This window comes from Triturus cristatus, chromosome 11, assembly GCF_964204655.1.
Source record: "Triturus cristatus chromosome 11, aTriCri1.1, whole genome shotgun sequence".
In the NCBI taxonomy this organism is placed as follows: Eukaryota; Metazoa; Chordata; class Amphibia; order Caudata; family Salamandridae; genus Triturus; species Triturus cristatus.
This window is the reverse complement of record NC_140594.1, coordinates 277,727,176-277,755,158: the sequence shown is the minus strand read 5'-3', so window position 1 is coordinate 277,755,158 and position 27,983 is coordinate 277,727,176. Positions and strand designations below refer to the sequence as shown.

At 48.3% G+C, this 27,983-nt stretch overlaps 2 protein-coding genes across 3 annotated transcripts in view; one reads left to right on the top strand and one right to left on the bottom strand.

Moving 5' to 3' along the window:
* Positions 1 to 2,800, top strand: part of MTFP1 (mitochondrial fission process 1) — a 96,176-nt gene extending 93,376 nt beyond the window's left edge. Inside the window, exon 4 of the mRNA XM_085635835.1 lies at positions 1,837 to 2,800. Within this exon, the coding sequence (XP_085491961.1) occupies positions 1,837 to 1,954 (118 nt within the window). The 3' untranslated portion in view covers positions 1,955 to 2,800. The remainder of the gene's footprint in view (positions 1 to 1,836) is intronic.
* A 2,300-nt stretch (positions 2,801 to 5,100) lies between these two features.
* LOC146784022 (zona pellucida sperm-binding protein 3-like) overlaps positions 5,101 to 27,983 on the bottom strand; it is a 167,610-nt gene continuing 144,727 nt past the window's right edge. The window contains exons 7-8 of one of the 2 annotated variants that reach the window (XM_085635833.1): positions 8,639 to 8,719; positions 5,101 to 5,970 (exon numbers count right to left, since the gene is read on the bottom strand). In XM_085635833.1, the coding sequence (XP_085491959.1) occupies positions 5,735 to 5,970; positions 8,639 to 8,719 (317 nt within the window). In that variant the 3' untranslated portion in view covers positions 5,101 to 5,734. The remainder of the gene's footprint in view (positions 5,971 to 8,638; positions 8,720 to 27,983) is intronic. The other variant, XM_085635834.1, reaches the window with a different exon arrangement.

Genomic DNA, 27,983 nt, shown 5'->3' with positions numbered 1-27,983 from the left:
CTCCACCCACACTCCACCCATGGATCGCCTCCCTGCCGCAGAGTAAAGTCTGCCTTGGATTGTTTTAGATGTATCAAGCCATGCTAGGTCACACAAGGTGGCCTTGCGTGGCTTGATATAGCTCACTTAGGTTTTGAGTCACCCTGCACAGCTGAAAACCTTGTTAAATCTGGTCCTAAATGCAAACACTGTTTGACCCCAAGACTAAATATTTACTTTCCTTCTCCCTCCTAGAGTTTGGCCAAACTTGTTTGACCAAGCATATTCGGGAGTGCTGCTGTATGATGGCCTTCCAGTTCTGGCCTTGATCAGTCTCTGCCTACCTGTGGAATTCTGCATCTACTGTTTCAGTAGACCGCGTGTGCACTATTCTTCTATTTAGGTTCCACTAACAAATCGGTTAACTTGCAAAATCTGCAAAACACCTGACTCCCCCACCACACCCTTTGAGTAAGACTCCACAACGCCGGCATCCGTGCCAAAGCCCTAGAATGGAGCTGCTCTTTCCTCAACGGCTGAACGCAGAGCGTTAGACTTCCACCGTTCAACTCAGAACCCACAGAAATCAGCTGCAGAGTGCCTCCGGGATCCTCCCTGAGCACCACCCTTTTCAACATCTACATGGCCCCGCATGGAACGATCATCAGAAGCCACGGGCTCAACGTAGTCTCCTACGCAGACACCCAGTGGATTCTCTCTCACAGACGAACTCCCAGCTGCCAAGAGCAACTTCCACAACAGGATGAAAGCAGTCGCCACCTGGATGAAGGACAGATGCCTCAAGCTTAACTCAGACCAGACCAAAGTTCTCATCTTGGCCTCTCCCTCCCCTCCCCTCTGCCTGGGACGACTCCTGTCAGCCCGCAGCGCTCGGAACCCTGCCACCCCCAATGCACGAAATCTCAGCATCATCCTGGACTCCTTGCTCTTTATGAACTGCCAAATCAACGCCATTTTGTCCTCCTGCTTCCACTCGCTCCACCTGCTTCGTAAGATCTTTAAGTGGATCCCCACCAAGTCCAGGAAAATGGTCTCCCATGCACTTGTCTAGCGAGTAACTGGGGAGTTGGAAGACGCGACACGGCAACGCACTCTATGCCGGCACCATCCAGAAACTCGAAAAAAAAAACGCAAAACATCTAGAACGCCACCACCAGACTTATCCTGAACATCCCACATCGCAGCCACATCTCCGGCCACCTGAGACACCTTCACTGGCTGCTTGTCAACAAAAGAATAACCATCATGCATACCTCAACCACCACCTCTCCTTCTATGCTCCCACCAGACATCACTTCGCCCAACTGGCCCTGGCCTCCATCCCACGGATCTACAAGACCGCAGCTGGAGGAAGATCCTTCTACCTCGCTGCGAAGACCTGGAACTCCCTGCCTCTGGACCTCCGGAAATCCCCGTCGCTGCCGCAATTCAGGAAGGACCTAAAGACATGGCTCTTTGACGGAACTACAGATTCTCCACCCCCACTTTGCCCCCCCCACAACTCATTCTCTCCCCTCACCCCCTCAATGAGACCCTCACAGGTGAGTAGTCATGCTCTATAAGATTCCTTACTGATTGATTGATCACCTAATCAAGAGTTCCTCCATTACTGTAGGTGAGCACTTTGTTAAGAAATACTAAATTCTACCTCCAGTTTACTGTGGGAGAGGGCCCATGATGCCATCTAATGATCAAAAGATTTTAGACCTTGAATTCCCGCAGGTTACATTTGCTTAGGACTTACTCCCTTGTCCGTCTCCTAAATGGTGGCACTTTGTATAGCTCCCTCTGTGGAGTTTTCAAGAGTGTGTAACAATGTCTCTTTTTTCTTTTAAGGTCTGTGGATTTCTTGCTGGATTCAAGCCTTCGTAAACTCTACAGTGAGGATGTGCCAAAATCAGGGAAGCACGCTGCAACGCCAGCAAACGATTCCACAGCCACAAAGAGTACATGAACACTAGTAAACTGTGAATGATCGGGTATAAAGTATGGCCATAACAATACCATCTTACAAAAACTGCTTCTGCCAAGTATGCATTCATCCTCAGGCAGGTCAGCACCCATGGATGTGTTGGTCTACTACCAGTCTAGCTGGTTACAGAATGATACCTTTCTTCTGCCCTAGAAATACTTAACATGAGTAACAGTGCGGGTTAGCAGGACTCTGGCATTATTGCAACTAACTCAGGGCTGACGGGCATATGCAATCACCTCCCAAATATTGTGAAACCATCACCAATGGAATGTCTTATCCCCAAGTAACCTCTACCTGTAACAGATCCATCAAGGCTACCCACTGTCCTGGTTTGGAGAGAATCCCTACAGTTCACCCTTTGACAAAGAAACATTTGCAGACTAAGGCGAGTAATAGCCAGACAGCCCCCTATGGAGGGCAGTAGTAAAAGGGAAGCCTCTTCTTCCAGTGTTCAAACACAGCTGGATACGGGCCTCAGAAATACAAGATCTGTATGAAACATCTTTAGTCACAGGTAGACCCTAGATATGTAGGACAAGTTTTGGGAGCAGAAGCTTTGCACATCTTTCCTTGGCCAGCTCCCTTGTGGTAGCACAAGGTCTCCACAATTTTTCAGTCCTGGACTTTCCACTCATGAAGGCACACAGTCTTAACATCCCTTTACAGTTATGCTCACCATTTGCAAGCATGAGGCCAGCTCCTGGTCAGTGCCGTCTTGAGAGTGGACAGGAGTCCACCCCATGTTTTCGGAGACTCATACAAAGGTTCTTGTAATTTGGCTTGTCATGCAATCCATAGTCCACAATAAAGCAGGTGTATGTTTCATGTGTGTTTCAGCGTTCCACGCAGTATATCGAAAGCAGTCACCCCCAAGGTTACAAGGGGTTATTACAGTTCTTACAGATTTTCCTTTAGTTAACGGGGATAACTGCTGTTTCTTACAAGCACTACGCCTTGCAATCTAGTCTTTTGACTGTGGAGTTCTATCAATTCCTCAGCAACAAATTAGTTTGCCTGGCCGCTCCGTGGACTAAGGTATCCATCTAAAGGCATTAATACTGGACTCACGGTGACAGGCCTAATCAGCGTATAAGCCTTTGACTGTTGATGTTATGAATTACATTTAGTTGTGTCAACTCCGCTGTCCCCCTCCATATGGTTGTGCACTCTATCAATTTGTCTGTAGCCGGAGAGGTTCACTGTCTCATTATCTGCACAGATATTCATGCGCAGTGTCATGTTTTGTTTTTAATTGTGCATTCATTCCTTTCCTGAAGACATGCCTCTTCTCATCCGCTAGCAGGCCACAGCCAATCTAACCTTTGCACCGCTCTTGATGTAGAGGGTGAATTTGAAGCAATACAAACCTGCATACAAGGAGGTGAGAGTAATGCCACAGGTTTGCACTAGTTTGCCTCATCTTTAGGGAGACTCCTTGGTGAGTAAACAAGATTGAGTCCCATGTGCTACCAGTCCTGCAACTGTACTAAACTTCTTTATTCTCATGCAAGGTCAGAGAATATTCACAAGTAGACTATTTGAACACACAAATGTCCATCCAATGAAGAATAAGGGATCTTCACCTACAATTCACTAACTAGTATTTCCCAGGGGGGGGCCGGGGGGGGGGGGAGCTGATCTCCAAGTGATATCAGAATTTGGAGGCCCTTATTTATCAGGATTTGGCGTTGAGCAGTGGAGCAAGTAATCTTGCTTCGCTGCCCTATGCCAAAGTGAAAGGGCAGGAATGCACCGTATTTGCGCAATATGGTGCATTCCTGTCCTTTATCCCTGCGCTGGCACCGTTTCGGTTGCCTAGCGCCAATGGAGGCACCCTTGCACCATGCTGCAAGAGTGCCTGTGTTGTCAGCAGAATTGTTTTATGTGCAGGAAGGGGAACCTTCCTGCACAGAAACAATCCTAAGAGCCATTTTCCTCTTTCTATGTGTGCTGCAGAATGCAGCACACAATGAGTAAATAACGAGGAGAAATAAAGAAATTTCTCCTCATTATTCCTCACTCCTCACCTCAGGAGGATTAAGGATTTGGTGCTACCCCAGGTTTACATGCTCTTATAAACCTGGGGCAGTGGCAAAATCCATGGCTGTTGCGTGGGAAAAACCACTGCATTGCCTATGGAATACCTCCCGAGCACAGAGTAAGGTAACACAGCGATTTGTGCTGCCTTGCCTTACTTCATATCTAGGAGGCCATCCAAAGCCACACACAGTGGCTTTGCGTGGCCTCATAGATATTTTTTTGTAACCTGCAGCGCCAGAGAGTCACAAAAATTGACTCTCTGGCACCACAGGGGGCTCATAAATAAGCCCCTGGTGTTTTTAGACTTTTAGTGGACTAGTGAAGCCATGACCATCAACATGAGATAGCCATCCCGGTTGGGCACTGCCTAACACTGGAATATCACATTTAGACTGGACCCACTTCTTTTAGAGCAGCAGAGGCCGTACTATACATACAGTGCACTTTCCCTGTTTGCACCACAGAGCACCTTTCAAAAGGTGCACCTGATGCAAACAGACAGTGCATCATGTTACAAATAGTGAGCTGCTGCCCCACCCGGGCAGCTGTAAACTTGTGCTGCCCTCAATTGAAATGCGGAGTGGCTGCTACACAGCTGCTCCGTGTTTCACAGTGCAGGTGGCATCCCGCCTGTACTTCAAAGAGGGATTGGAGATCCCTTTATAGGCAGATTCAGTGAGTGATTGCACCTGGCTGCAAAGGAATGTGTGTGGGAGGTTCTTGGAACCGCCTTTCTCCCTTTCAGAGGGCTGCCTTTAGGAGGTGCACTGAAAGTGTACCATCCTTTTGTGGTGCACTTACAGTGAGCCTCCTAAGGGGATGTTTGCCTCTGCACCCATACCATACTATGCACATGAGGGCAGAGGCAAAGAGATTCTTTTATTTGCATTGGGCTACGTAGCGCTGTCGCTACATGTGTGCCAGCAATATCAGAGAAGCTGACACACAATCATTTGCTGCCCCTTCTTTAATAAGATTGTGCCCTCTGGGCACACGAAGTGGGCACACATGCCCGTTGCATCCCTGCAGCACACTATAGAATACAGCCGCAGATATTCTTGTAGGTTCCATGTGTACCAAACAGAATCTCCCACTGGCAGCGGCCATGTGTCATGCACAGATTGCCAACTTCAGGGATAACATCAAGATAAGACTTATTTTCTGGAACTGTAGTGCTCTTTTAAAGACCTTGCATTGAGACTTTATTTCGACTCCCAAATACACCTTCGGCACATCTGCCAGCAGAGCGCCCATTTCTCATCATAGAATGGTGTCATGGTAGAATAAAATATTTAGCAGGAAAGTATTTCAGCATACACAGCTGCATCGCCTGACTTTTGGAATGTGATAAGTTAAGAGTGAACTCCTTTGACTCTTGGATAAAGTCAAACAGGCTACCTGTAAATCTCAAGCAGATCTATGTAGGAAATGGTTTGTATGAGGATGTACAAAAGCAACGGTCACCCTGTCCTTGGAGGTACGCCATACTTTACCTTGTGGTCGCAGCAGGAAGAATCCATTGCACACCAGCAGAGCCTCAACAGTTACAAGGGACAAATCTGGAAGCGAATGCTTGAAACAATCATGTTCGCATTGCTAAGTAAACTCACTTTGTTTGTCATTCATTTTACCCCTGCCATCCCCTTATAGACAGCCATGATTTACCAGACAAGAAAAGACTTTATTTGTGCCTTTGGATGCTGGGTGATGTTTAAAGTCTTATTCCACCGTCGCTTGGTCACTCTCATTGAAGTGCACCTGCGATCCTTTCTCTTCTTCCGGTAGAGGTGGGTATGGGCTCTCTGGAATCTCTGCTTCCGCCTTCCTCCTGTGGCAATGAGAACCCAGACTGAGGGCACAAACGAGGAGACTACCGGCGAAGAGGGCCCCAAGGAGGCAGCTTCCCACGAAGGCTGTGGCCGCCAGCAAGAACCTCTTCAGGCTCCGGCAACGTTCTGGAAAGTAAGAAAAATACGGCCATTCAAAGAGGATTGGACATTTTCGAAGACCAGTTGCACTGATGGCTCATTTTGGGATTCAAAGTGAAACGTCATTCTAAACAAAATTCCTACACTAAGCATCCACCTGGGTCATCTAGACAAACCCAAAGTAAAGTTTCTCGATCAAGGACAGCTGAACTCTCCCTCCAAACTATATGAAAATATCCAAGACAATCTCATCCTCTTTAGATCCTAGTTCTGGTGCCAGTGGGCCAACATGTATTTCAAATAAAACCTGCCGTACGTTGCAAGTACCTCATGGTTCCACTCAATTCAAAAGCTAGGGCTCCTTAACGTGAGGTTAGGGTGTTCTAGGCGGGACAGGGCCAACGCAGGGTATGACTACGAATCTCTATTAAAGCCTATGAGACCTCACAGTATCCTTCATCACACTTTTACCAGGGTTGAAATCTCCACCCATTGCCTTTGCTTTCTGAGACTGGTTCTCATTCTGAGTGAGACCAAGTCAAGGGAAACACCCTATTCAGATGCCTTTGTTTTCGAAAAGGCTACCAGTTTTTTTGTTTTTTTTAATTGTATTTATTGGTTTTGAAGAAACAATACAAACAGGCAGATAATTGCACGGCACAATATACAATGACTTAATGGCATTGGCACATGGATTACATAGTTACTTCCCCTGAGAACCTTAGGAAGAAAACATGCATGAGAAAGGAAAAAAAGCACATTTCAGGCATAAAGATCTAAACAGTGGTGTGAGCATGTTAGTCAGATGATAAAGGGCCAGTGGCGGGGAAGGGGGTCGTCAGTAGTTCGAGCAGGGGAGGCCCGTATAACAGTGCTGGTAAGGACTGACTCCGGCGGTTAAGCTCTGTAAGTGGGAAATGAGGGGGGCCCAGATGTCGGGGGGGCAACTAGCAGCGGGCATCAGGTCCCAAAATTCACCCAATAAGGTCTGGCAATGGGTAGTGTCGTTTAGCCAACCAGCCACTGTAGGCGCCCAAAGTGAAGTGAAACCCTGTGTTTGGCAAGGACTAGGAGCATGGCGATCAGCTTGCGACTAGCGTTAGGTAGATGCTTGACATAGCCAAGGAGACACACCAACAGGTCAGGGTCCATTCTCACAGAGGTGATATCACTAATAGCCGCACATACAGCCTGCCAGTAGGTGGAGACCTTTGGGCACAGCCAAGCTAGATGCGAGAAGTCGGCAGCGGGAGGCTACCAGGTTTTTAATCATGTGCTGTAGGTTTTTAGACGGCCTTTCTAACCAATCCATTTGGTCCTATGCAGTTTAATTGCAACGTGTCTCACTCAGATTCCAAATAGTCATCTTTGACTCAAATGGTGTTTGTAAAGGTTGTTGTTACCCCTAATAAATTAAATTAAAGCAAGAAATATGCAAATAATGCAGTTCTCAGGAGTCTCTTCAGCAACCCTTCCTTTGTGCCCAGCCCCCAAAGTGGTAATTAGAGCTTTTACCAAGAAAGACATTAACACTCTGCAAGTGCACAACACGTCTACGGACCTCAGAGAAAAAGTCATTTTCAAGTAAATCATGCCCTGGCCTGCAGCACCTCTCCAAACATTCTTGTTACAAAGGGTAAGCATGATGTAAATTTGAAAGATACTCGTAGCTGGGTAGGGTAGAATGATACTCGTAGCTGGGTAAGGTCTGCATCATTGGCAATGATGCCCAACCCTCCCCCTTCCTCCCTGTTCAAGGAAGACCCCCAAAGAATCTATTTCTTGTAGAGAAAGATCCTTCTTAGTGTAGATGCGCGAGACGGGAGGGAAAAAGGTGGGATTAAGTATTCTAGGGACATGAGCTAATGAGAAGCTGCTGTCATATAGCATTTCAGGGACATGAGTGAATGAGAGTGTCATTTAGTTTTCTAGGGATGAGTGAATTAGACTCCCTGTCATAGTATTTAAGGGAAACAAGTGAATGAGACGCTGCTGACATACAGTATATCGGGGACATGAGTGAATGAGACGCTGCCCGTCATAGTTTTTCAGGGACATGAGTGAACGAGATGCTGCCTGTCATTTAGTATTCTAGGGACATGAATGAGACGCTGCCTGTCATAGTATTTCAGGGAAACAAGTGAATGAGACGCCGCTGACATACAGTATATCGGGGACATGAGTGAATGAGACACTGTCATTGAGTATTCTTGGGACATGAGTGCATGAGACGCTGCCTGTTATAGTATTCCAGATACATAAGTGAATGAGACTATCATTTAGTTTTCTAGGGATGAGTGAATGAGACACTGCCTGTCATTTAGTATTCTTGGAACATGAGTGAATGAGACGCTGCCCGTCATAGTATTTCAGGGACATGAGTGAATGAGACGCTGCCTGTCATAGTTTTTCAGGGACATGAGTGAACGAGATGCTGCCTGTCATAGTTTCTCAGGGACATGAGTGAACGAGATGCTGCCTGTCATTTAATATTCTAGGGATATGAATGAGACGCTGCCTGTCATAGTATTGCAGGGACACAAGTAAATGGGACGCTGCCTTTAATTTAGTATTCTAGGAACATGAGTACATGAGACTCAGTGTCTCATTCACTCATGTCCCTTGAATACTTTATGATAGGCAGTCGGTCATTAAGAATTCTGGGGACATGAGTTGGCGAGGGGCTATCACATACCTTCCCACCATTCAGACTCCTTTTTCTGCACAGTCAGTGGTCCCAACGCCACTCTGTAAAGCGCCACTGCATGCTCTGAATCTGCAGAGAAGGGAAGGAAAAAAAATTAATTGTGTGATAATTTAATTGGCAAGTACTCAACGATCCACCACCCCAAATGCAGAGCATTTGGGCGTAGCAAGATGTAAATTAAATCTATAGGGTGTAGTCATTTAGTAACATAGCCACTGCCACACGTGACTAACATTTATCATGGCTGAACTGAACCTACACAGGCCCCTAGCATGAAGACAGTTTCTCCTTTGGACTGAACTTGGTCAAGTGCACATACTCCTCGCTAAGTGTTAAAGGTTTCGAGCTACTTATCCTTCTGTGTAATAATTTACCACTTTTAGCAGAAGGACCTCGATTACGCACCAGAACCCATTCTACGAGCCCCAACACTTACGTAGCCACACCTACTCTCAATGACTTAAGTATTACGCAATTGTAAGAAATAAGAACATACTTAATTTGAATTCTACTCCAGGTAGGCAAAAATAAATTGAAAATCTGAACTTCTATTGAAAAAAATACCCCCAAAAACCCCCAGAAAACAGTGTATTGCGCTTCCTATGCGAATCAAACTGAAATATTACATAATCCCAAGTCAGTTCCATTTTTAACAGCCTTGCAACTGCGGAGGTTAACAATTCTTCGCTCATGCTAACCCTATGTGATCACCTATCAGAATATTTTCATCTTAAAATCCAAGACATGTTGGCCTCTGGTATGAATAACCAGGATGAACAGGCTGTAAGGTGGCAGCCTTCCCAGAAGACTACCGTACAACTCTTAGGTTCCTTTCATCTTTATACTTGTCAATAGACGCCCTTACTCTATGCTGAATCCTTTCAGTATCCTCTGGACCCCCTTTGGACACATGTCCAGTGAAAGGAGTTAGACTGCTGATACGCTCCATTGCGTCTCAATTCACAGCACTATGCAATCTCTTTTGTGCCCAATTCTTGGTAGAGAAAGTTCCTCACCTCACTACTAAAGTAATACTGTGCCGGTGCGGTGGTCCTGTCCAATTACCGCTCTATATGGATATGAACTTTTCTCAAAATTTAAATATTTGTTGCCGCACCCCCCCCCCCCCCCAGGTTCTGCTAGGAGTCCCTCCTTGTTAAATGCAGATTGTGCAATTTGTAATACTCCGCTTCGGGGTCGCTGTAGTTTGGTCTGCCTGTTTAGCTGACAGTCCACCTGTAATGCTTCCAAGATGCCGCAATGCTGTGTATACTTGGAGACAAAATCCCCTATCTTCTCTGATCTGTTCTCCCTCCACTGGCTTCCTATGAAGAAACACTGTCTCTTCAAGGGTTTATGCCTTTGCCACAAAGCCATCCATTACTTCTCCGCTCCTTAAACCAAGAAACATTTTAGGCAACATATTGCGAAGAGACTTTTAAGGTTATAACAGCCGGACTATTTTCTTCCTTGCTTTGATAGGGTGCACCAGAGTGGTTGTGCTTTCTACGTGTTTGCTGCCCAGACTTCGCTTCCTCGTGGACTAAAAGTTATTTACAACCTATCGTGCTTCTGGAAGATTCTAAAAGCCACATAATTCATAGACTATTTCCCAGTTGTTGTTCAGCTTATTTGCAGCGCTTGCTTTTTCTGGGTAATTGTGCTATACAAATCCATCAATCAATATAGTCTTTCTGGGGCGTGAACTCAGCTGGGAAGCAGGGGAAGATTTCTGCAGATAGGCTGTAGAATTCTAGGTTGGGCGACCTATAGTGTCCATGCTCTGCCCAGCCTTAAACTAAACAAAGACTCGCACAGACACCACCCCTAGCTCGCAGTATTCATACATCCCCACTAAGCATTGTTCATGCTTGCACCATTGAGTTCCGAACCATACTTAAAATGCCGATTGAGACAGGCCTCGCTGCAATGTTTGGAGGTAGCCAGATGGGACCAAGGGCACAGGATTCAGCCAGGTTAGCCCGAGGCTCTGCGGCCAGCCTTAAAGGTGTAGGACACATTTGGAATTTACTGGCATACTTTAAAGTTCTGATGCTGGTAAAGGCAGATGGGACCAGTTGCCTAGGATTCAGCAAAGTTAGGCTGAAACATTGTGACCAGCCTTAATATGCTGGGGGTAGTTCACTTTTGCTGGTTTGAAAGCCTCGGAGTACTTTCTTTTTCTAATGGCGATAAAGGAAAATTGCAGGTGCTTTCTTTGCAATAGGAAGAGTCAGCAGAGTCAGACCAATTGCCTAGGATGCTACAAGGCTTGCCCGAGACATTGTAACCAGTCTTATGGTGGTAGGGGTAATTGGATTTTTCTTGGCTGTTGACTAAGCGTACTTCCATCTTAAAATGCTTATAAGAGCAGATTGTGGGTCACATGTTCACAGTGCTATTGGTCAGTAGGATGTGTCCAAGTGCCCAGGATACGAATCAGCGAGGTTAGTCCGAGACATAGCGACCAGCCTTAAATCGTAAGGGGTGGTCTAATTGTTCCTTAAAATATGGCTGCATGGCCCTAGACAACAGTTCTTGGATAAACAAGACAGACATTGGCTCTGCTCTTTCCAGGACAGACGTACGCTATAGCAGTCTCAATTAACACACTCTGCTGGCTGGAGCTAGCATTCAGGGGGGCTGAATTCGAAGTTGTGGCAACAGAAAATGATGCTTTATTGGCTACTATTGTTTGGGTTTACAAGCCTGTGGCTAGGTAGAGGTGAAAGAGTTAACTGTGGGGGATGGGACATACACAGAGGAGAGGTGGAGTGGGAAGAGGCAAGGCAAAGGAGCTCAGAAAGGAAGTTAACTTGTGGAAACATATCTAACAAGCATTGACAACCCCCACTAGGTTTCGCCTATGTAACATAAGTGCAGAGCTGTTGGATGTGCCAATGTTTGCCTGTAAAGTATTATTGAAAAAACATTAAAAAAAATTCTAGAAGAAAAGCAAACACATTATGATAGCTCTAAGCCAACTGTAAGTTCACAATACATCTTTCTCAGCCAGACAGCTCGCACCATCTGATAGAAGAGTACTAAAATGTGTTTTTCACAAGATTCACAGGTGAGAGAAGAGCTTGCTCAAGGGATGTAAAATTGAGAACTACCAAATTGGTACCATGCTGTCGTCCAACGCAAAATAAGAGAAACAAGGTAAGTCTGCTTTCAACACACTGCTACTTTTTTACCCTAAAATATCATTAACTACTAAAAATTACAGTTCAATTTGTCCTGGGACGAAATTCTAGGTCAGGGGGATGCCTCCATATTTAAAGTAATAAAATTAAGGTCTCTGGCATGCAAGCAAAAAGTGGGCTCAAATGGAGGAGTGAAGACAGCAGGGTAACACAAGGCAGACAGCAGATATCCGTCAGGGAAGCAGCTTACCTACCAAGCGCTTTATCGGTCACCCTTGCATGTGCATGATGCCAGTCTGGCTGGGTTCTGAGCCATGACCCAGCTAGAGCTCGCCCACTTTTTGCAACTTTGGACCTTGAGAAAGCTTGGGCGAGAACGCCTGCTCCAAATTTTGGCTTCCTTCGACCTAGCCCTGGATGGAATCTGGGTCTTTTAAAGGTTGTATAGTTTTGCTCGGGTTTCCAGCCTAGATTGTTCTTTCCAATTCCTTTCTTCCTCAATGTTGTGTATTTTTCTGCAGTAGGCAGTATACCTGCCCTTAAAGAATAATTAAATAAATTCATTCAATTGTGCTCATGTCACCAATTCTCATTTGGTATCCTTTTTACTCATTTAAAAGCATATCTGCAGGCGCATCTCACCATATGGACTATCGGGCCTTATTTCATTATCCCTCTTTTGGTGTATGGGCAAGCAGCAGCCCGTTTCCACTATTTATTTTATTTATAAAGTTTTATATAGTGCGAACAAGATCCCGAAAGATATCAGAGAGCTTTACAAAAGGATGGCAGGAAGGTAATAAATGCAGTAACAACATTAGGTAGGAGTAGAAACAAGAATAATCACATAATTGAACTAAGAATGGGTCAAAGGAGAGTAATGCCATAAACAAGTGAATATCGGAGTACAGGGGGGAAATATTATACGGTAAAGAAGAGCAATATCCAATGATGGTCAAGTGGTTGTAGGGGCTTTGAGCAGCATTAAGGTAGGAATTTGTTCATTAGGAATCTCTTGACTTCCAGCTTGAAGTCGGTCATTGAGAAGATTCTACGTACTTCCGGTGGCAGAGAATTCCAAATCTTTTGCGCAGCGCCAGAGAAGGATCGGTGGCAAGTTCTCTTTTTGTTAAAGATTTGCGGTTTCAGGAGGAAAGTGTTAGTGCATCTTGAGGCTCTACCACCACAGGAAAATTCAAGCTTTTGCGCTAGATACCTGGGGGTTTTGAAGTGAAGGGCTTTGTGCGACAGAATCACAATCTTCAACTGAATTCGAGCTTAGAAGGGCAACCATTTGAGAGATTTTAGGACTGGGGATATATGAACATTTCGTTTGGTACCTGTAACCAGTCTCGCCGCAGCGTTCAGCGATGCCCTTAGAGGAGCCAGGGTGTATTTGGGGAGACCACAAAGCGTAGTGCTGCCGTGGTCTAATCTGGGTAAGACAAGCGCTTGGACCACATGCTTGAAATCAATTTTGGAAGGAATGGTTTGATATTTCTAAGTGTCCTCATCAAGTGATTTGTTCCCTTACACACTTTGCTGATATGATTCTTCATGTTCAGGTGCTTGTCCAGGGTGATTCCGAGAGATTTCGCTGAGTCTATAATGTGGGGGGTGCAGTTGAACGCTGTGAGTTGATTTAGCCAAAGGTTTGGCTTAGGGATGTGGGACGGAGGCGAGATGAGAAGGAATTCAGTTTTGGAGGTGTTGAGCAGGAGATGGTTCTCAGTTGACCAATTTAAGTAGATGTTAGGGTAGAGTTGAGTGAGATGATGTTATCCGGGGAAGAGATTTTTAAATAAAGTTGGGTATCGTCCGCATACATATGGAAGAGAATGTTCATGGAATTTAATGGGTTAGCTAATGGTTCCAGGAAAAGGTTGAAGAGTATGAGAGATAGGGCAGACCCTTGGGGCACCCCCATGAGAACTGGGCAGGGTTGTGAGAAAGAATGGTTTGCCTTGACTCTTTGTAATCTCTGGTGAAGGAAGGACGAGAATCATTGTAATACCAGACCAGAGAAACCCATCCTGTACTTCAGGATGGATAGGAGGTTGTCGTGGTTGACCGTGTCGAATGCGGAGGAAAGGTCAAGGAGGATTAGGAGGCATGATTCGTTTTGGTCAAGCATTTTTAAAACGTTATCCATAACATGTGTCAGTGCCGATTCAGTACTGTGCCCCTTCCGAAAACCAGATTGATACTGGTCAAGGAGTTGGAAGTTCTCAATATGTACACAAAGCTGGGATTGTACGCATTTTTCTAGTAGTTTGGCTAGGGTGGGAATGTTGGAGATAGAGCCGACCTTAATAACTTTCGCCCTATCTGCATTAGGTTTTTTTAGTATAGGTGATACCTGAACTGCCTTTAAGCAGTCTGGGATTGTGCCTTGTGACAGTGAAGCGTTTACAATCCTTGTCCAGGTGGGGATGAGGGCATTCTTGATTTCTTTGAAGATGGCCGGGGGTCGTAGAAGTGGTTAGAAAGGTTGATATTTTGGAGAATCTTGTTGATGTCTTGTTCACTGAATGGGGTAAAGGTGTCCCATGATGCATTGTTCTTGGTGTTCATGCGGATAGGTTTGCAGTTTTCTACGAGATCAGAGGGTGGTGCGGACCCGGAGGATGGCAGTAGAGCCTTCTTAGAGGAGAGGTCAATGGAGACGAGTCTTGATTTCTCAGTGAAGAAGACAGCCAGTTCGTCACAAGAGGGTGGACTGCCTCCAGAAGCAGAGTTATTTGGCGCTACCACGGATTGCTGCTTGACCAATTCAAAAAGCTTCTTGGGGCGCTTTGCAGCTTGATCCAGTTGGTGTCTGAAATATTCTGCCTTAGTGGTCTTGATTTGTTTGTTGTAGAAGCTCCTAACATTTCTAAGGAGTTTTAGTTGTTCCGCTGAGGGTTTGGATCTCCAGGCGCGTTCAGCCGCCCTAAGGTTGCGGCGTTCCGCATTTAAGTTGTCGTTGTACCACGGTTTAGTTCTTCAGTATTAGGGTGTCTTTCATAGATTCACATGCTTGAATATTCCCCGTCGTCGGAGTGGGAGTCCCACGGTAAATAAAATAGCAATATATATATATAGCAAAATATATACATAAGTAATCACATAATTAGCGTTATATAGGTGTAAAAACACACATAGTGTACCTATAAGAGAAAACTCCATAGGAATACAATGGAGAGAGACAAAAGACTTTTGTAGTCTATCTCTGTCATTATGTAAGTCCGAACTCCAGCCAATCAGGCGTCAGCCCCTCTCTAGAACCTTCTCCTCAGAGCTTCTCACCTCAGATTTTCTACCGCACGTCGTGTGACAGGGAGTCTCCCTGAGCTCTGCTCAGTTTTTGTCAGTGAGGATGTCTTCTAGTAAGAAATCTTTGTTTAGACCATGTTCTTCGTGTGGAAAGCTGCGTTTATTTTCTGAGGACCCACACAGTAAGTGTATTTACTGTTTATACCCAGACCATGAAGTGGCAAAATGTAAATTTTGTAGAACCTTTTCTACAAAAACTCTAAAGGACAGAGAAGGCCGCCTGTTATTATGGCTACAGAGACTGAAGGATAAGGATAACCCACTCTCTGATGTTGAAAGTCTCTTTTCTGGTCGTTCTCAACCAGCCTCTAAGCGCAGTAGTGTGCAGGAGTTACCATCTCCTTTCCTGAAGAAAAAGAATCTATCTTTGACTCTGACAGCTGCCACTTCTGCTGTCTCACCTACTGCTTTGTCGCCTAAGGGACACTGTTCTCAGGCTGCTGAGGCGTCTACTTCCCATTCCTCAGGGAAAAGATTGTCCGACGACGACGTCAGCTGCTTCGTCGTCGACGAGCGTTCTGTCGACGTTATCCTCGTCGACGATTACCATCAGTTCTTCGAGGGCGGTGACTTCTATTTTGCCCATTACTTCGACGTCGACGAAAAAGGTAAAGGTTCCGTCGACGAAAAAGGTAAAGGTTCCGTCGACGAAGATTGTGTCGTCGACGAAGGTGTCGTCGAGCTAGTCGACGCCCACTCCGTCGACGAAGAAAAAGAAGATCCCGTCGACGACACTGTCGACGGTGGTTCCGTCGACGAAAGCCTTGTCGACGAAGACCTCGACGACGGCCCCGTCGGCAGCGGCCCCGTCGACGGTGGCTCCGTCGACGGTGGCCCCGTCGACGGCGGCTTCGTCGACGGCGGACCCGACAACATCGATTTTGTTGCCACAGACTCTGTCGACGATAATTCCGTCGACCATCATTCCGTCGACGACGGCTCCGTCGACGAGGGCATCTCCACAGGCATTCGTAAGGGTACGAATAAGCAGTGTTGCGTCTACCCAGAAAACAAGAAGGGAACAACTACCTCAGCTAACTTCAGCGTCGGTTTCATCTTTAACTGGAGTTTCTTGGACACCATTACCTCCTACTGTGGGCCCGGATAGCCAGGAAGACAATATTCCTGTGGGTGATGCACAGCCTCCCTCACCATTATTCGCTACGGATTCTGATCAGGAGTCCGAGGGGTTACCGGAGTCTTTTGGAACGGCACAAAGTCCGTCCGACTTAGTTATTAAATGCCAGGATGTCAGCAGTGAGGATGAAGATCCGGTTTACATACACCAGGCCCCTCCGAAGCATAAAACGGCGACTCTTCCTTTGTCGCTCATTACTAATCTCCAACGCATGTTGGACGACTACAACCAACGGTTCCCTCTATCCCCTCAACGTTCAGAGGTTCCGTCAGCCCCGGTGATTCCGGCAATTATTCCACCGGTACCTATTGTAAATCCTGCTCCTCAGATGCCGCCTGTACCTCCAAGACCGGTTCCGGAAAGGTTGTTGCCTCACTATGAGCCTGTAGAGGAAGGCCCTCAGGACACAGAAGAGGGTGAAATCCCAGATGATGATGGGGATGTGGATGACAATGACGATGATATGGCGGAGTGGGACAATTACCAGGCACAAACACCATCCCCCTCACAGATAGTAACAGGGGATTCACCTCCAGTGGACATAGCCAATTTTCACCAACTGATGGAAAGGGCATCACACCGTTTTAAACTAACAACGGAGCGCAGGGAGGAAGATTGCTTCCTTTATGATTTCAAGAATCAACCTTACAAAACAGACTCATGCTATTCCCATAGTGGAGTTTATTTGGGAAGAAGGCAAGAAATTAATGCAGACACCGAATACCTTGCCAGCACAGGTGCCTCGATTAGAAAAGAAATATAAGGCACCAATAGGAACCCCAGCATGCCTCACGGGTCAGGCTAAACCGGAGTCTGTCGTTACGCAGGCAGCGCAACGTAAGGCGAAAAATCCTGCATCTTCTATCACCTCACCTCCGGATCGTGACGGACGTCGGATGGATGCCATAGGGCGTAAATTCTCTTCTATGGCCTCTACTGTGGTTAGAGCAGCTAATGCCTTGGCCATCTTGGGACGATATGACAGACAAGTATGGGTTGATATTTCGGATGTGGTTCAGGAGTTGCCAGAGCCATCTAAGGTGGAGGCAATGAAGTTGCTCCAAGAGGGAGAAGCGGCATCGGCGGAAATAATAGATTGTGCAGTAGACATCGCCTGCATGGGATTCCGTCAGCTTGCCGGAGCGGCTGTTCTGCGTAGGCAAGGATGGTTAAGATCGACATCCTTTCGTCAGGAGGTACAGTCCATGATCCTTAACATGGCATATGACGGCGAGTCGTTATTTGGAAGCCACGTCGATGAAGCTCTACAGTCCATAAAGAAGGATACTGAGACAGCTAGATCGTTAGGAAACCTTCAATTTCAGAGGAGTAATTTTCGTGGTGCACGCGGACGCGGCACCTCCTCAAGTTTTCGAAGAGACAATAAACAATACAAACCTTACAATCAAGGATCCAACCGTTACTCTTATGGCCAGCAACAGCAAGTATCATGACAGCAAACCTCCAATCATATAGAGGAAAATCCTCATACAGAGGAACCGCGTCAAAGAGACAGTGACTCTTACCAGACGGACAAGGTTGGAGGTCGAATCTCTGTTCTTTTCCCAATGGTCCTCCATCTCAAGGGACCGTTGGGTTTTGGACATTGTAAAAAAGGGACACGCCTTAGAATTCACCAAATTCCCTCCTCCCACACCACCCTCCGGACCGCCACCAGCTCACATGAAAGAACTGTTGCATCAAGTTCGACTTTTAAGGCAAAAAGGAGCTATAGAATTGGTGCCAGTGTCTCAGAAGGGAAAAGGTTTTTATTCCCGGTTCTTTCTGATCACAAAGAAAAACGGAGAGTGGAGGCCCATCCTCGATCTAAGGGCACTAAACAAATATATAAAGAGCCAATCCTTCCGTATGATGACGCTAGTAGACATCTTGCGCTTACTCTTGCAGGAAGATTTTCTGGCGACAATAGATCTCCAGGATGCCTATTTTCATATCCCTATTTTACAGCGGCATCGAAAGTTCCTGCGTTTTCGAGTGGGTCAACACGATTACCAATTCAAAGTGTTACCATTTGGCCTGCGCTCGGCCCCTCGAGTGTTCACGAAGGTACTAGCTCCAGTAATAGCGTTTTTGCGACTCCAGGGAGTGCAAATATTTCCATACCTGGACGATTTTCTCCTGAAATCTCAGTCAAGCACTCACCTGCGACAACACACTCTTCTGTGCCAGAACGTGTTTCGCTCTTTAGGCCTGTCCGTAAATGCAGAAAAATCCCAACTTCATCCGTACCAACAAAGAGATTTTCTGGGAGCAACTCTGGAAACTGTGTCAGCAAAGGCGTTTCTCTCCCAGGAGCGTCTACAAAAGATGCTGCGACTGGTGTCTCTGATCAGATCAAAAGAGTCAGTTTCTGTGAGACTGTTAAAATCGTTTCTGGGAATGGCGTCATCATCCATTGCCTTGATCCCTCATTGCCGGCTGAGGACACGTCCTATCCAGGAAGCTCTGCATGCTCAGTGGCGTCAGGTAACGGGATCTTTCCACGACATGATATGTGTCACAGATCAAATGAAGTCAGCACTCGCATGGTGGACAATTCCAGCCAACTTGACGGAAGGCATGTCCTTTCTGTCGCTGCCACCGGACAGGACACTCACGACAGACGCCTCATTGGAGGGATGGGGCGCACATTTGGAGGATCTCTCTGTGAAGGGAAGATGGTCAACACATCAAAGATCTTGGCACATCAACAAGTTGGAGCTGATGGCGATTTTTCTGGCTCTAAAATCATTTCTACCTTTGCTCCAAGGAGAGTCAGTGCTAATACAGACAGACAACACAACCTGTATGCACTATGTGAACAAACAGGGCGGAACAAAATCCCCAAGTCTCTCCAGGTTAGCTCAAAGAATTTGGGACTGGTCTCTCAGTCATCAGATCATGATTACGGCAGTACACCTGCCAGGAGTATCCAATGTCCTAGCGGATTCCCTGAGCAGGTCCTCCTCGTCGACCCACGAGTGGGAGTTACACCAACCCACTCTAGAGAGGATATTCCAACTATGGGGTCGTCCGCAACTCGATCTCTTTGCTACGCCGGAGAACCGGAAATGCCGAAATTACGCAAGCTGGCATCCCCACAAGGAATCACAAGGGAATGCCCTTTTGATAAACTGGTGCAATCTATTTGCGTACGCCTTTCCTCCAATACCCCTCATACCTCGGGTTCTTTGGAAGATGAGGAGACAACCTTGCCACCTGATCCTAATAGCCCCGCGCTGGCCACGGCAAGCGTGGTTCTCAGAACTGCTCCTCCTGTCCCAATGCCAACCAATCCTCCTGCAACATCGGACGGATCTGCTCACAATGAGCGAAGGGAGAATTTGTCATCCAAATCCCTCCTCACTGAGCTTATCGGCCTGGAACCTGAACACCATGAGTTCGCCCACCTAGACATCCCGCAGGATTGTAGGGATATTTTGGCCCAGGCAAGAGCACCCTCTACAATCAGGACGTACAAGTTCAAATGGAAAAGATTCTGCCATTGGTGTGCTGCTAACGGAGTCCATCCGATACATTCCACGGCAGAGCAATTGCTACCATTCTTCCTGCACCTAGCCAGTTCTGGACTGTCTCATGCAACCCTACGGGTTTTTCTAGCAGCTATTTCCCGTTTCCGGCAAGATGGATCAAGTTCCCTTTGTTCCTCAAGAATAATCCGCCAATTCTTTAAAGGCTTATTCCGAAAATTTCCGCCAGTTCGGCGTCCTCCTCCTTTGTGGCACCTCAACGTTGTGTTAGCGCAATTGATGAGACCTCCGTTCGAGCCCATTCACAAGGCCGACCTAAAATATCTCACTTGGAAAGTAGCCCTACTTCTGGCACTAACGTCTTCACGTCGTGTCAGTGACATCCATGCTTTTACCATCAAACCTCCGTTCCTGCCGTTCAAACCGGATGCTGTAGTGTTACGCACCAATCCATCATTTCTACACAAGGTGCCTACTGACTTTCATATTAATGAGCCAGTAATATTAAAGACCTTTTTTGCCAATCCTCAGACACCTGCAGAACAAAGATTACATTCTTTGGACGTGAAGCGGTGTCTAAAGTTCTACATCAGTAAGACAGCTTCTTTCCAGAAATCCGATCAACTTTTTATAGCATATGGACGCTGTCATAAAGGACGTCAGGTTACTAAACCAACGATTGCACGCTGGATCTCGGCAGCTATTGTCTTCTGTCACCAAAGGGCAAATAAGCCTCTGCAGTCTCCAGTGAGGGCACACAACACTAGGGCAGTCTCATCATCTACTGCCTTATTTGCTGGAGTATCTTTGCAACACATCTGCAGAGCAGCTACGTGGTCGACCAGACACACGTTTACTAAGCACTACTGCTTGGCAACTTTAAGCGAGGAGGATGCTGCAGTGGGACAGGCAGTGCTGCGCAATCTTTTTAAGTAAGGTGAGCCTCTTCCTCCCACCTCCATATTGTTTCCATTTATATATATTATGCATTTACAATGTTACAGTTGTTCGATACTGTTTTTATGCATAAGAAGATTGATTATCTTTATATTTTGAATCTATTTTGGCATGGAAACAATGGTGATTGTTACTGCTAGCTATTCTATATTCAAGCATGTGAATCTATGAAAGACACCCTAATACTGGAGAAGAACAATTGTTCTGTAGTAGGGGAATCTCTGTTATAGTCATAATCTAGTGAATAGTCCCGCCCATGTGCGTGGACCCCGGAGCAATAAAAAATAATCTCTAAAAGGTGACAAATCATGCAGACCTGCATACACCTTTAAGAGAGAATTTAATTTAAAGACAGATAATGCAGCCTATACCCACAGGCTACACTGTCCAGTACTTCAACTAGAATTCCACCAACATCCACAAACAGCACTGCCTGTCTAGTTTTTCTCCACATAGGAAAAAACCCTGCCTCTACCAGCAAAAGCCTCTGGAATGATAGAGAGGAAGGAGTGGACAGACAAGCCCCATAGGCTGCCATTATGTGGCTTGGAACAGGATACTGTGCCTTTAAGAAAACTTTCCAGTTTTCCAGAACTTTCCCCAGTATCCCAGAATGCCCAGCAGGTCCCATTTACTTTCAGTTCTTTTTTCCGGCTCCTGCTAGCAGGACCCTGGAGCATTGAGCTCTCCCCTTTCAAGGGTTTAATTGAGATTTTGGCAATTTTAGTCATTTTTTCTTGTGTTTAGTAGCTGGTACTGTCAACATGCCTGGCTTGTTCGACAAGTACCCGGAATGTGGTCGAAAGAAGGCTAAAACTGATCCACACGAGGTGTGCATAGGTTGCCTTCCCCAGTCCCACGTGCCTGAAAGCTGTACCATCTGCCACTCGTTCTCTGCAAGGACCCTGAGGGACAGAATGAAGATCAGGCTTCAAGTTCTGGAGGAACGAAGACTGAAGGCACCAGGTGGGTCTGGCGGGGCTGATTTGGCCCATACTGAGGCCTCTGGGGGGCTCCCCAGGGGCAGGAAGACCAGTAAGCGCTCCCACTCCCCGTCGAGGGCGTCGACGGCGACGTCGAGGAGGATGACCACCGTCTGTTCACCGTCCCCCCAGGGCTCTGGGGAGAAGCGGCGTCGACGATCACCGTCGAGGGACGTGCATAGGCCGCCGTCGACTACATCGGCGTCGTCGGCGACGACGCCGTCGTCGGCCCCGTCCAGCGGTCGTAGTCGAGATGGGACCCGGCGTCGGCATTCGCCGTCGAGGGATCGCAGCTCGCCGTCGATGAAGAGGAGAAGGAGATCGCCGTCGAGACGCTTGAGGTCGCCGTCGAGGCGAAGGTCGCCGTCGAGGCGAAGATCGACGCCGAGGAGAAGATCGGCGTCGAGGCACAGGTCGCCGTCGAGGCGCAGATCGCCGTCGAGGCGCAGATCGCCGTCGAGGCGCAGATCGCCGTCGAGGCGCAGGTCGGCGTCGAGGCGCAGGTCGACGTCGAGGAGAAGATCGGCGTCGAGGCACAGGTCGCCGTCGAGGCGCAGATCGCCGTCGAGGCGCAGATCGCCGTCGAGGCGCAGGTCGGCGTCGAGGCGCAGGTCGGCGTCGAGGCGCAGGTCGGCGTCGAGGAAGAGAGAGTTACCGGGATCGGTGTACTCGGTGGTGTATACGCCGCCGCGGATGCCTCCGTCGCCTCCTCCTCTCCCGCCGACGCCGCCTCCACTGCCACCACCACCACCTCCACCTCCACCGCCACCTCCACAAACACCTCCACCACCTCCGCCACCGCCACCTCGGCCGCGGGCGCTGCCTCCGCCGCCCCAGCCTCTGTCGCTGCCACGCACCCCTGTGGGGCCGCCGCCGGTTCCTCCGCGGTCGGTTTCCCTTCCACGGTACCCGTCTCCGCCGCAGGGGACCCCGAAACCACGACGCCCACGGTCACCTGGACCAGCGAGGCCGGTGGACAGGCCGAAGCCGAAGAGGTCGCGCTCCCGCTCTCATAGGAGGAGAAGATCACGGAGCCGTGGACGGTCTTCGTCGGACTCAAGACGACGCCGTAGGAGGTATAGGTCCAGGTCGCGCACGCGCTCCTCGGACAGAGGTCTTTCCCCGACGCTGTCGGACTCCCCGGGGACGAAGGTGTCTCCGGTGGACGACCTGGTGTCTTTCCAAGAGGTGCTGTTGCGAGGGGCTGCAAAGTTGGGTATCACGGTGACGGTTCCAACACCCACGACGTCCGTGATATTCGAGACGCTTCATAAAAAACACCTGTCTCGCCCCCTACTGCCTTTGGTACCAGGACTGGTGGAACCCGCCTTGGAACTGTTCCTTACTCCCGCGACGACGAAGGCCGCTCCTTCCAGGCTCATGAAAAAGTACAGGGCCCCGGAGTCGGATCCGTCATTTCTGAGAGTGGACCCGAAGCCGGATTCGGTGATCGTGACGGCGGCAAGAAAACAACATGCGACCGCCCCGGCCTCCACGGTTCCGCCCGACAAAGAAAGCCGCTGGCTGGATTCTGCGGGCAGGAAGGTGTGTGGCACCGCCGCCACCACCATGAAGGCGGCGAGTGCAGGGGCTTTGTTGGGCCGTTACGACTGGGCCCTGTGGGAGTCCCTGCAGCAATATGCAGACCTCCTGCCACGGGACAAGGAGGACTTCTTGGAGACGGTGCGCGAAGGCATGCTGGTGTCGAATCAAACGATCAGCGCAGCGGCGGACGTAGCTTTATTGGCCGCCCACGCCTACTGTCACGGCGTCCACCAGCGGCGTCATTCGTGGTTGCGCCTGACGTCACTCAAGCCAGAGGCGCAGCAAAGAGTGGCCAACCTGCCCTTCTCGGGGGAAACCCTGTTCGGGAAACATGCGGATGATGAGATGGCCCGCATGAAGGCTGAAGTGGAAACCCTGACGGCCGTCGGGTTGGAGAAGGCCGAGAAAAAGAAGCGCCCGTTCCAAAGGAGGTTCGGATCGTCGGGCAGAGGGCGAGGGCAGGGCTCGGGACAGCAGCAGCCACAACAGCAGCAGTTCCGCAAGCCCTTCCAGAAACGCCAGAGGGGTAGAGGAGGCCAGCAGGCTACTACCACAACCAAGGGCCCGGCCGGGTCTCGGCCCTGAGCGGTTACTTCCCCCTCAACCGTTACCCACTCCAGTGGGGGGGGAAGCATTCAATTTTTTCCGGCAGAGTGGAGAAAAAATACTCAGGACAAGTGGGTGCTGAATATTGTTTGCAATGGATACAGTCTTCGGTTTATCAGCCCGCCTCCAGCGATTCCGCCGGTCAGCTCTCGATTCCAGCTGAGAGAGCTCCAGGCGGAGGCAGACATCTTGTTGAGAAAAAAGGCGGTAGAAGAGGTACCTCTGTCTCAAAGGGGAAGAGGTCTGTACTCTCGGTTCTTCCTCGTTCGCAAGAAGGACAAGAACGAGTTCAGGCCCATTCTGGATTTGAGGCAGGCAAACAAATGGATTCGCAGAGAGAAGTTCTGTATGCTTTCGTTGCACCAGATTTACCCTCAGCTGCAACGGGGAGACTGGCTCTGTGCCATAGATCTACAGGATGCGTACTTCCATGTGCCCATAGCGAGGAAGCACAGGAAGTTCCTGCGATTCCAAGTCGGCGCCAATCACTATCAATACACAGTACTGCCATTCGGGCTAAAATCTGCGCCCAGGACTTTTTCAAAGTGCATGGCGGTGGTGGCGGCACACCTGCGGAAGAACAAGGTGTTTGTCTACCCGTATCTGGACGATTGGCTGATCAAGGCATCATCCTTCGCGGAAGCGCAAGAACACTTCCGATGGACGTGCGAGCTCTTGCACAAGCTGGGGTTACACGTCAACATGTCCAAGTCGGTCACGACTCCGGTCCAGTGCATACAGTACCTGGGGGCCTCCATCGATACGCGGTCAGCAAGCGTGTCTCCTTCGGAGGAGAGACGGTTATCACTCCTTCGGAAGGCTCAGGACCTCAGGACTGCTCCATCGACAACAGTGCGGAAGGTGTCGTCTCTACTGGGATCGATGGCCTCCTGTATCTTCCTCACGCCTCACGCTCGGCTGCACATGAGACCACTGCAGGAGTGTTTGGAGGATCAGTGGGATCAGAGGACAGGCTCTTGGGACGACAAGATACGCCTGTCGCTGCATGCTCTTCAGTCTCTGAAGTGGTGGTGTTCGGCGGAAAACCTCCTCAAGGGGGTTCCCTTCCACAAGGACATTCCCACGACGAGTGTCGTGACGGATGCGTCTCTCCAGGGCTGGGGAGCGCATTCCGGGGACTTGCAGATTCAGGGGAAGTGGTCTGCTTTGGAAGCGACGTACCACATCAATTTCCTGGAACTCAGATCTGTCTTCCTGGCACTGAAGGCCTTCCTTCCGTCCTTCCAGACCAACTCGCTGCTGATACAGACGGACAATACAACCACGATGTATTATCTCAACAAGCAGGGGGGGGTCGAGATCGCGCACTCTGTCGCAGGAGGCGCAGGCGATCTGGCGCTGGCTGCTGGCCAGAGGACTGACGATTACGGCCACGCATCTGCCAGGAGTGCAGAATGCTCAGGCGGACGCCTTGAGCAGGCTGATTCAGGAAAACCACGAATGGGTCATAAACGACGAAGTACTAGGAGAAGTCTTCGCAAGGTGGGGGACTCCAGACGTAGATCTGTTCGCCACTGCCGAAAACAGCAAATGCCGAGACTTCGCATCCAGGTACTACCAGCGGGGGACGCTGGGGAATGCGCTATGGATCGATTGGTCGAACAGCTTTCTGTACGCTTTTCCACCCATTCCCCTGATTCCGGCGGTGCTCATCAAGTTGTCCCAGTCCAGGGCGCGGATGATCCTGATCGCCCCGGAGTGGCCCAGGCAGTGGTGGTTCACGGACCTTCTTCACCGGTCTCTCCTTCCTCACATGCGGTTGCCGTGCAGGCCGGACCTTCTCACGAAGTTCGGGGGGCAGATGGTGCACCCCAACCTCTCGTCTTTGAGTTTGGCGGCATGGCTCCTGAAATAGTGCAATATGGCCATCTGAATCTACCAGACGATTGTATGGACATTCTGAAGGAGTCTAAGCGACCTTCCACTAGAACATCCTATGCTTACAAGTGGAAGAGGTTCTGTATCTGGTGTAAGTCCAAGAACTTTGATCCGACAACATGTAAGGAAGATGTCATCCTTCCATACCTTTTACATCTGGCGCAGTCTGGCCTTAATTTTCATTCCATTAAGGTTCATCTGGCTGTTTTGACTGCTTACAGGAAATGCCCTTCACAGACTTCCTTCTTTCAGATCCCTGTGGTCAAGGATTTTTTGGAAGGCTTGAAGAAAGTGTTTCCTCCCGTCAGACTTCCCTCGCCTTCCTGGGACTTGAATGTGGTGCTGTCCAGACTGATGAAGGAGCCTTTTGAACCCATTCACAAGGCTTCATTGCAGCACCTATCCTGGAAGGCGGCGTTCCTAGTGGCCATTACATCGGCCCGCAGGGTGAGTGAACTTCAGGCATTATGCTGTCAAGAACCTTATACTGTATTTCATGCTGCTAAGGTTGTGATGCGTACTCACCCTAAATTTCTTCCTAAGGTTATCTCTGATTTTCATGTTAACCAGACCATAACTTTACCTACGTTCTTTCAGAATCCCTCTTCGCCAGCGGAAAGGTCTCTCCATTCCCTGGATGTTCGGAGGGTGTTGAAATTTTATCTGGATAAGACCAAGGATATTCGTAGGTCTGACCAATTGTTTGTTAATTATGGCTCAGTCAGGACTGGTCTTGCGACCTCTAAGCAGTCCATTTCTCGGTGGATTGTGTCCTGCATACAATTGTGTTATCAAAAGGCTAATAAGACCTTAGGGGGTAAACCTAAGGCTCATTCCACCAGGGGCAAAGCTGCCACGACGGCTTTGCTGCGTAATGTTCCGATTGCGGAAATCTGTAAGGCGGCCACTTGGAAGTCGGTCCATACCTTTGCTGCGCATTACTGTCTGGACACGGATGCCAGGGCAGATGCTCAGTTTGGGCAGGCTTCGCTGCGAAATTTGTTCGCACAGTAGTGGTAGTGTCATGTGTTCTCCACCGCTTTTGTTGTGTGGGGATGGGCTTGCCATTCTATTCACTAGATTATGACTATACACAGAGATCCCCTACTACAGAAGGAGTAGTTTCTTTTCTGTAACTCCAGTTCTGTAGTAAGGGTATCTCTGTTATAGTCATAAGCGCCCGCCCTCCTCCCCGGTGGAGAGATACTTATTCATATGTAGAATGCTACAGGTCTGGCGTGCTACGCCTTCAAAAAGAACTGAAAGTAAATGGGACCTGCTGGGCATTCTGGGATACTGGGGAAAGTTCTGGAAAACTGGAAAGTTTTCTTAAAGGCACAGTATCCTGTTCCAAGCCACATAATGGCAGCCTATGGGGCTTGTCTGTCCACTCCTTCCTCTCTATCATTCCAGAGGCTTTTGCTGGTAGAGGCAGGGTTTTTTCCTATGTGGAGAAAAACTAGACAGGCAGTGCTGTTTGTGGATGTTGGTGGAATTCTAGTTGAAGTACTGGACAGTGTAGCCTGTGGGTATAGGCTGCATTATCTGTCTTTAAATTAAATTCTCTCTTAAAGGTGTATGCAGGTCTGCATGATTTGTCACCTTTTAGAGATTATTTTTTATTGCTCCGGGGTCCACGCACATGGGCGGGACTATTCACTAGATTATGACTATAACAGAGATACCCCTACTACAGAACTGGAGTTACAGAAAAGAAACTACTCCTTACTTACCTGTAAACAGGTGGTTCTCCAGTATTGGTGTCTTTCATAGATTCACATGCGACCCTCCCTCCTCCCTTCAGAGGCTCTCTTCTCCTCATGCACTCTACAGTCACTCTTGTGCTACGAAAATCTGAGGTGAGAAGCTCTGAGGAGAAGGTTCTAGAGAGGGGCTGACGCCTGATTGGCTGGAGTTCGGACTTACATAATGACAGAGATAGACTACAAAAGTCTTTTGTCTCTCTCCATTGTATTCCTATGGAGTTTTCTCTTATAGGTACACTATGTGTGTTTTTACACCTATATAACGCTAATTATGTGATTACTTATGTATATATTTTGCTATATATATATATTGCTATTTTATTTACCGTGGGACTCCCACTCCGACGACGGGGAATATTCAAGCATGTGAATCTATGAAAGACACCAATACTGGAGAACCACCTGTTTACAGGTAAGTAACAATTGTTCATATCTTTGAAGAGGCATTTTTTGTTGGAGTGGTGAAGGCACGCCAAAGGCAAGCCCG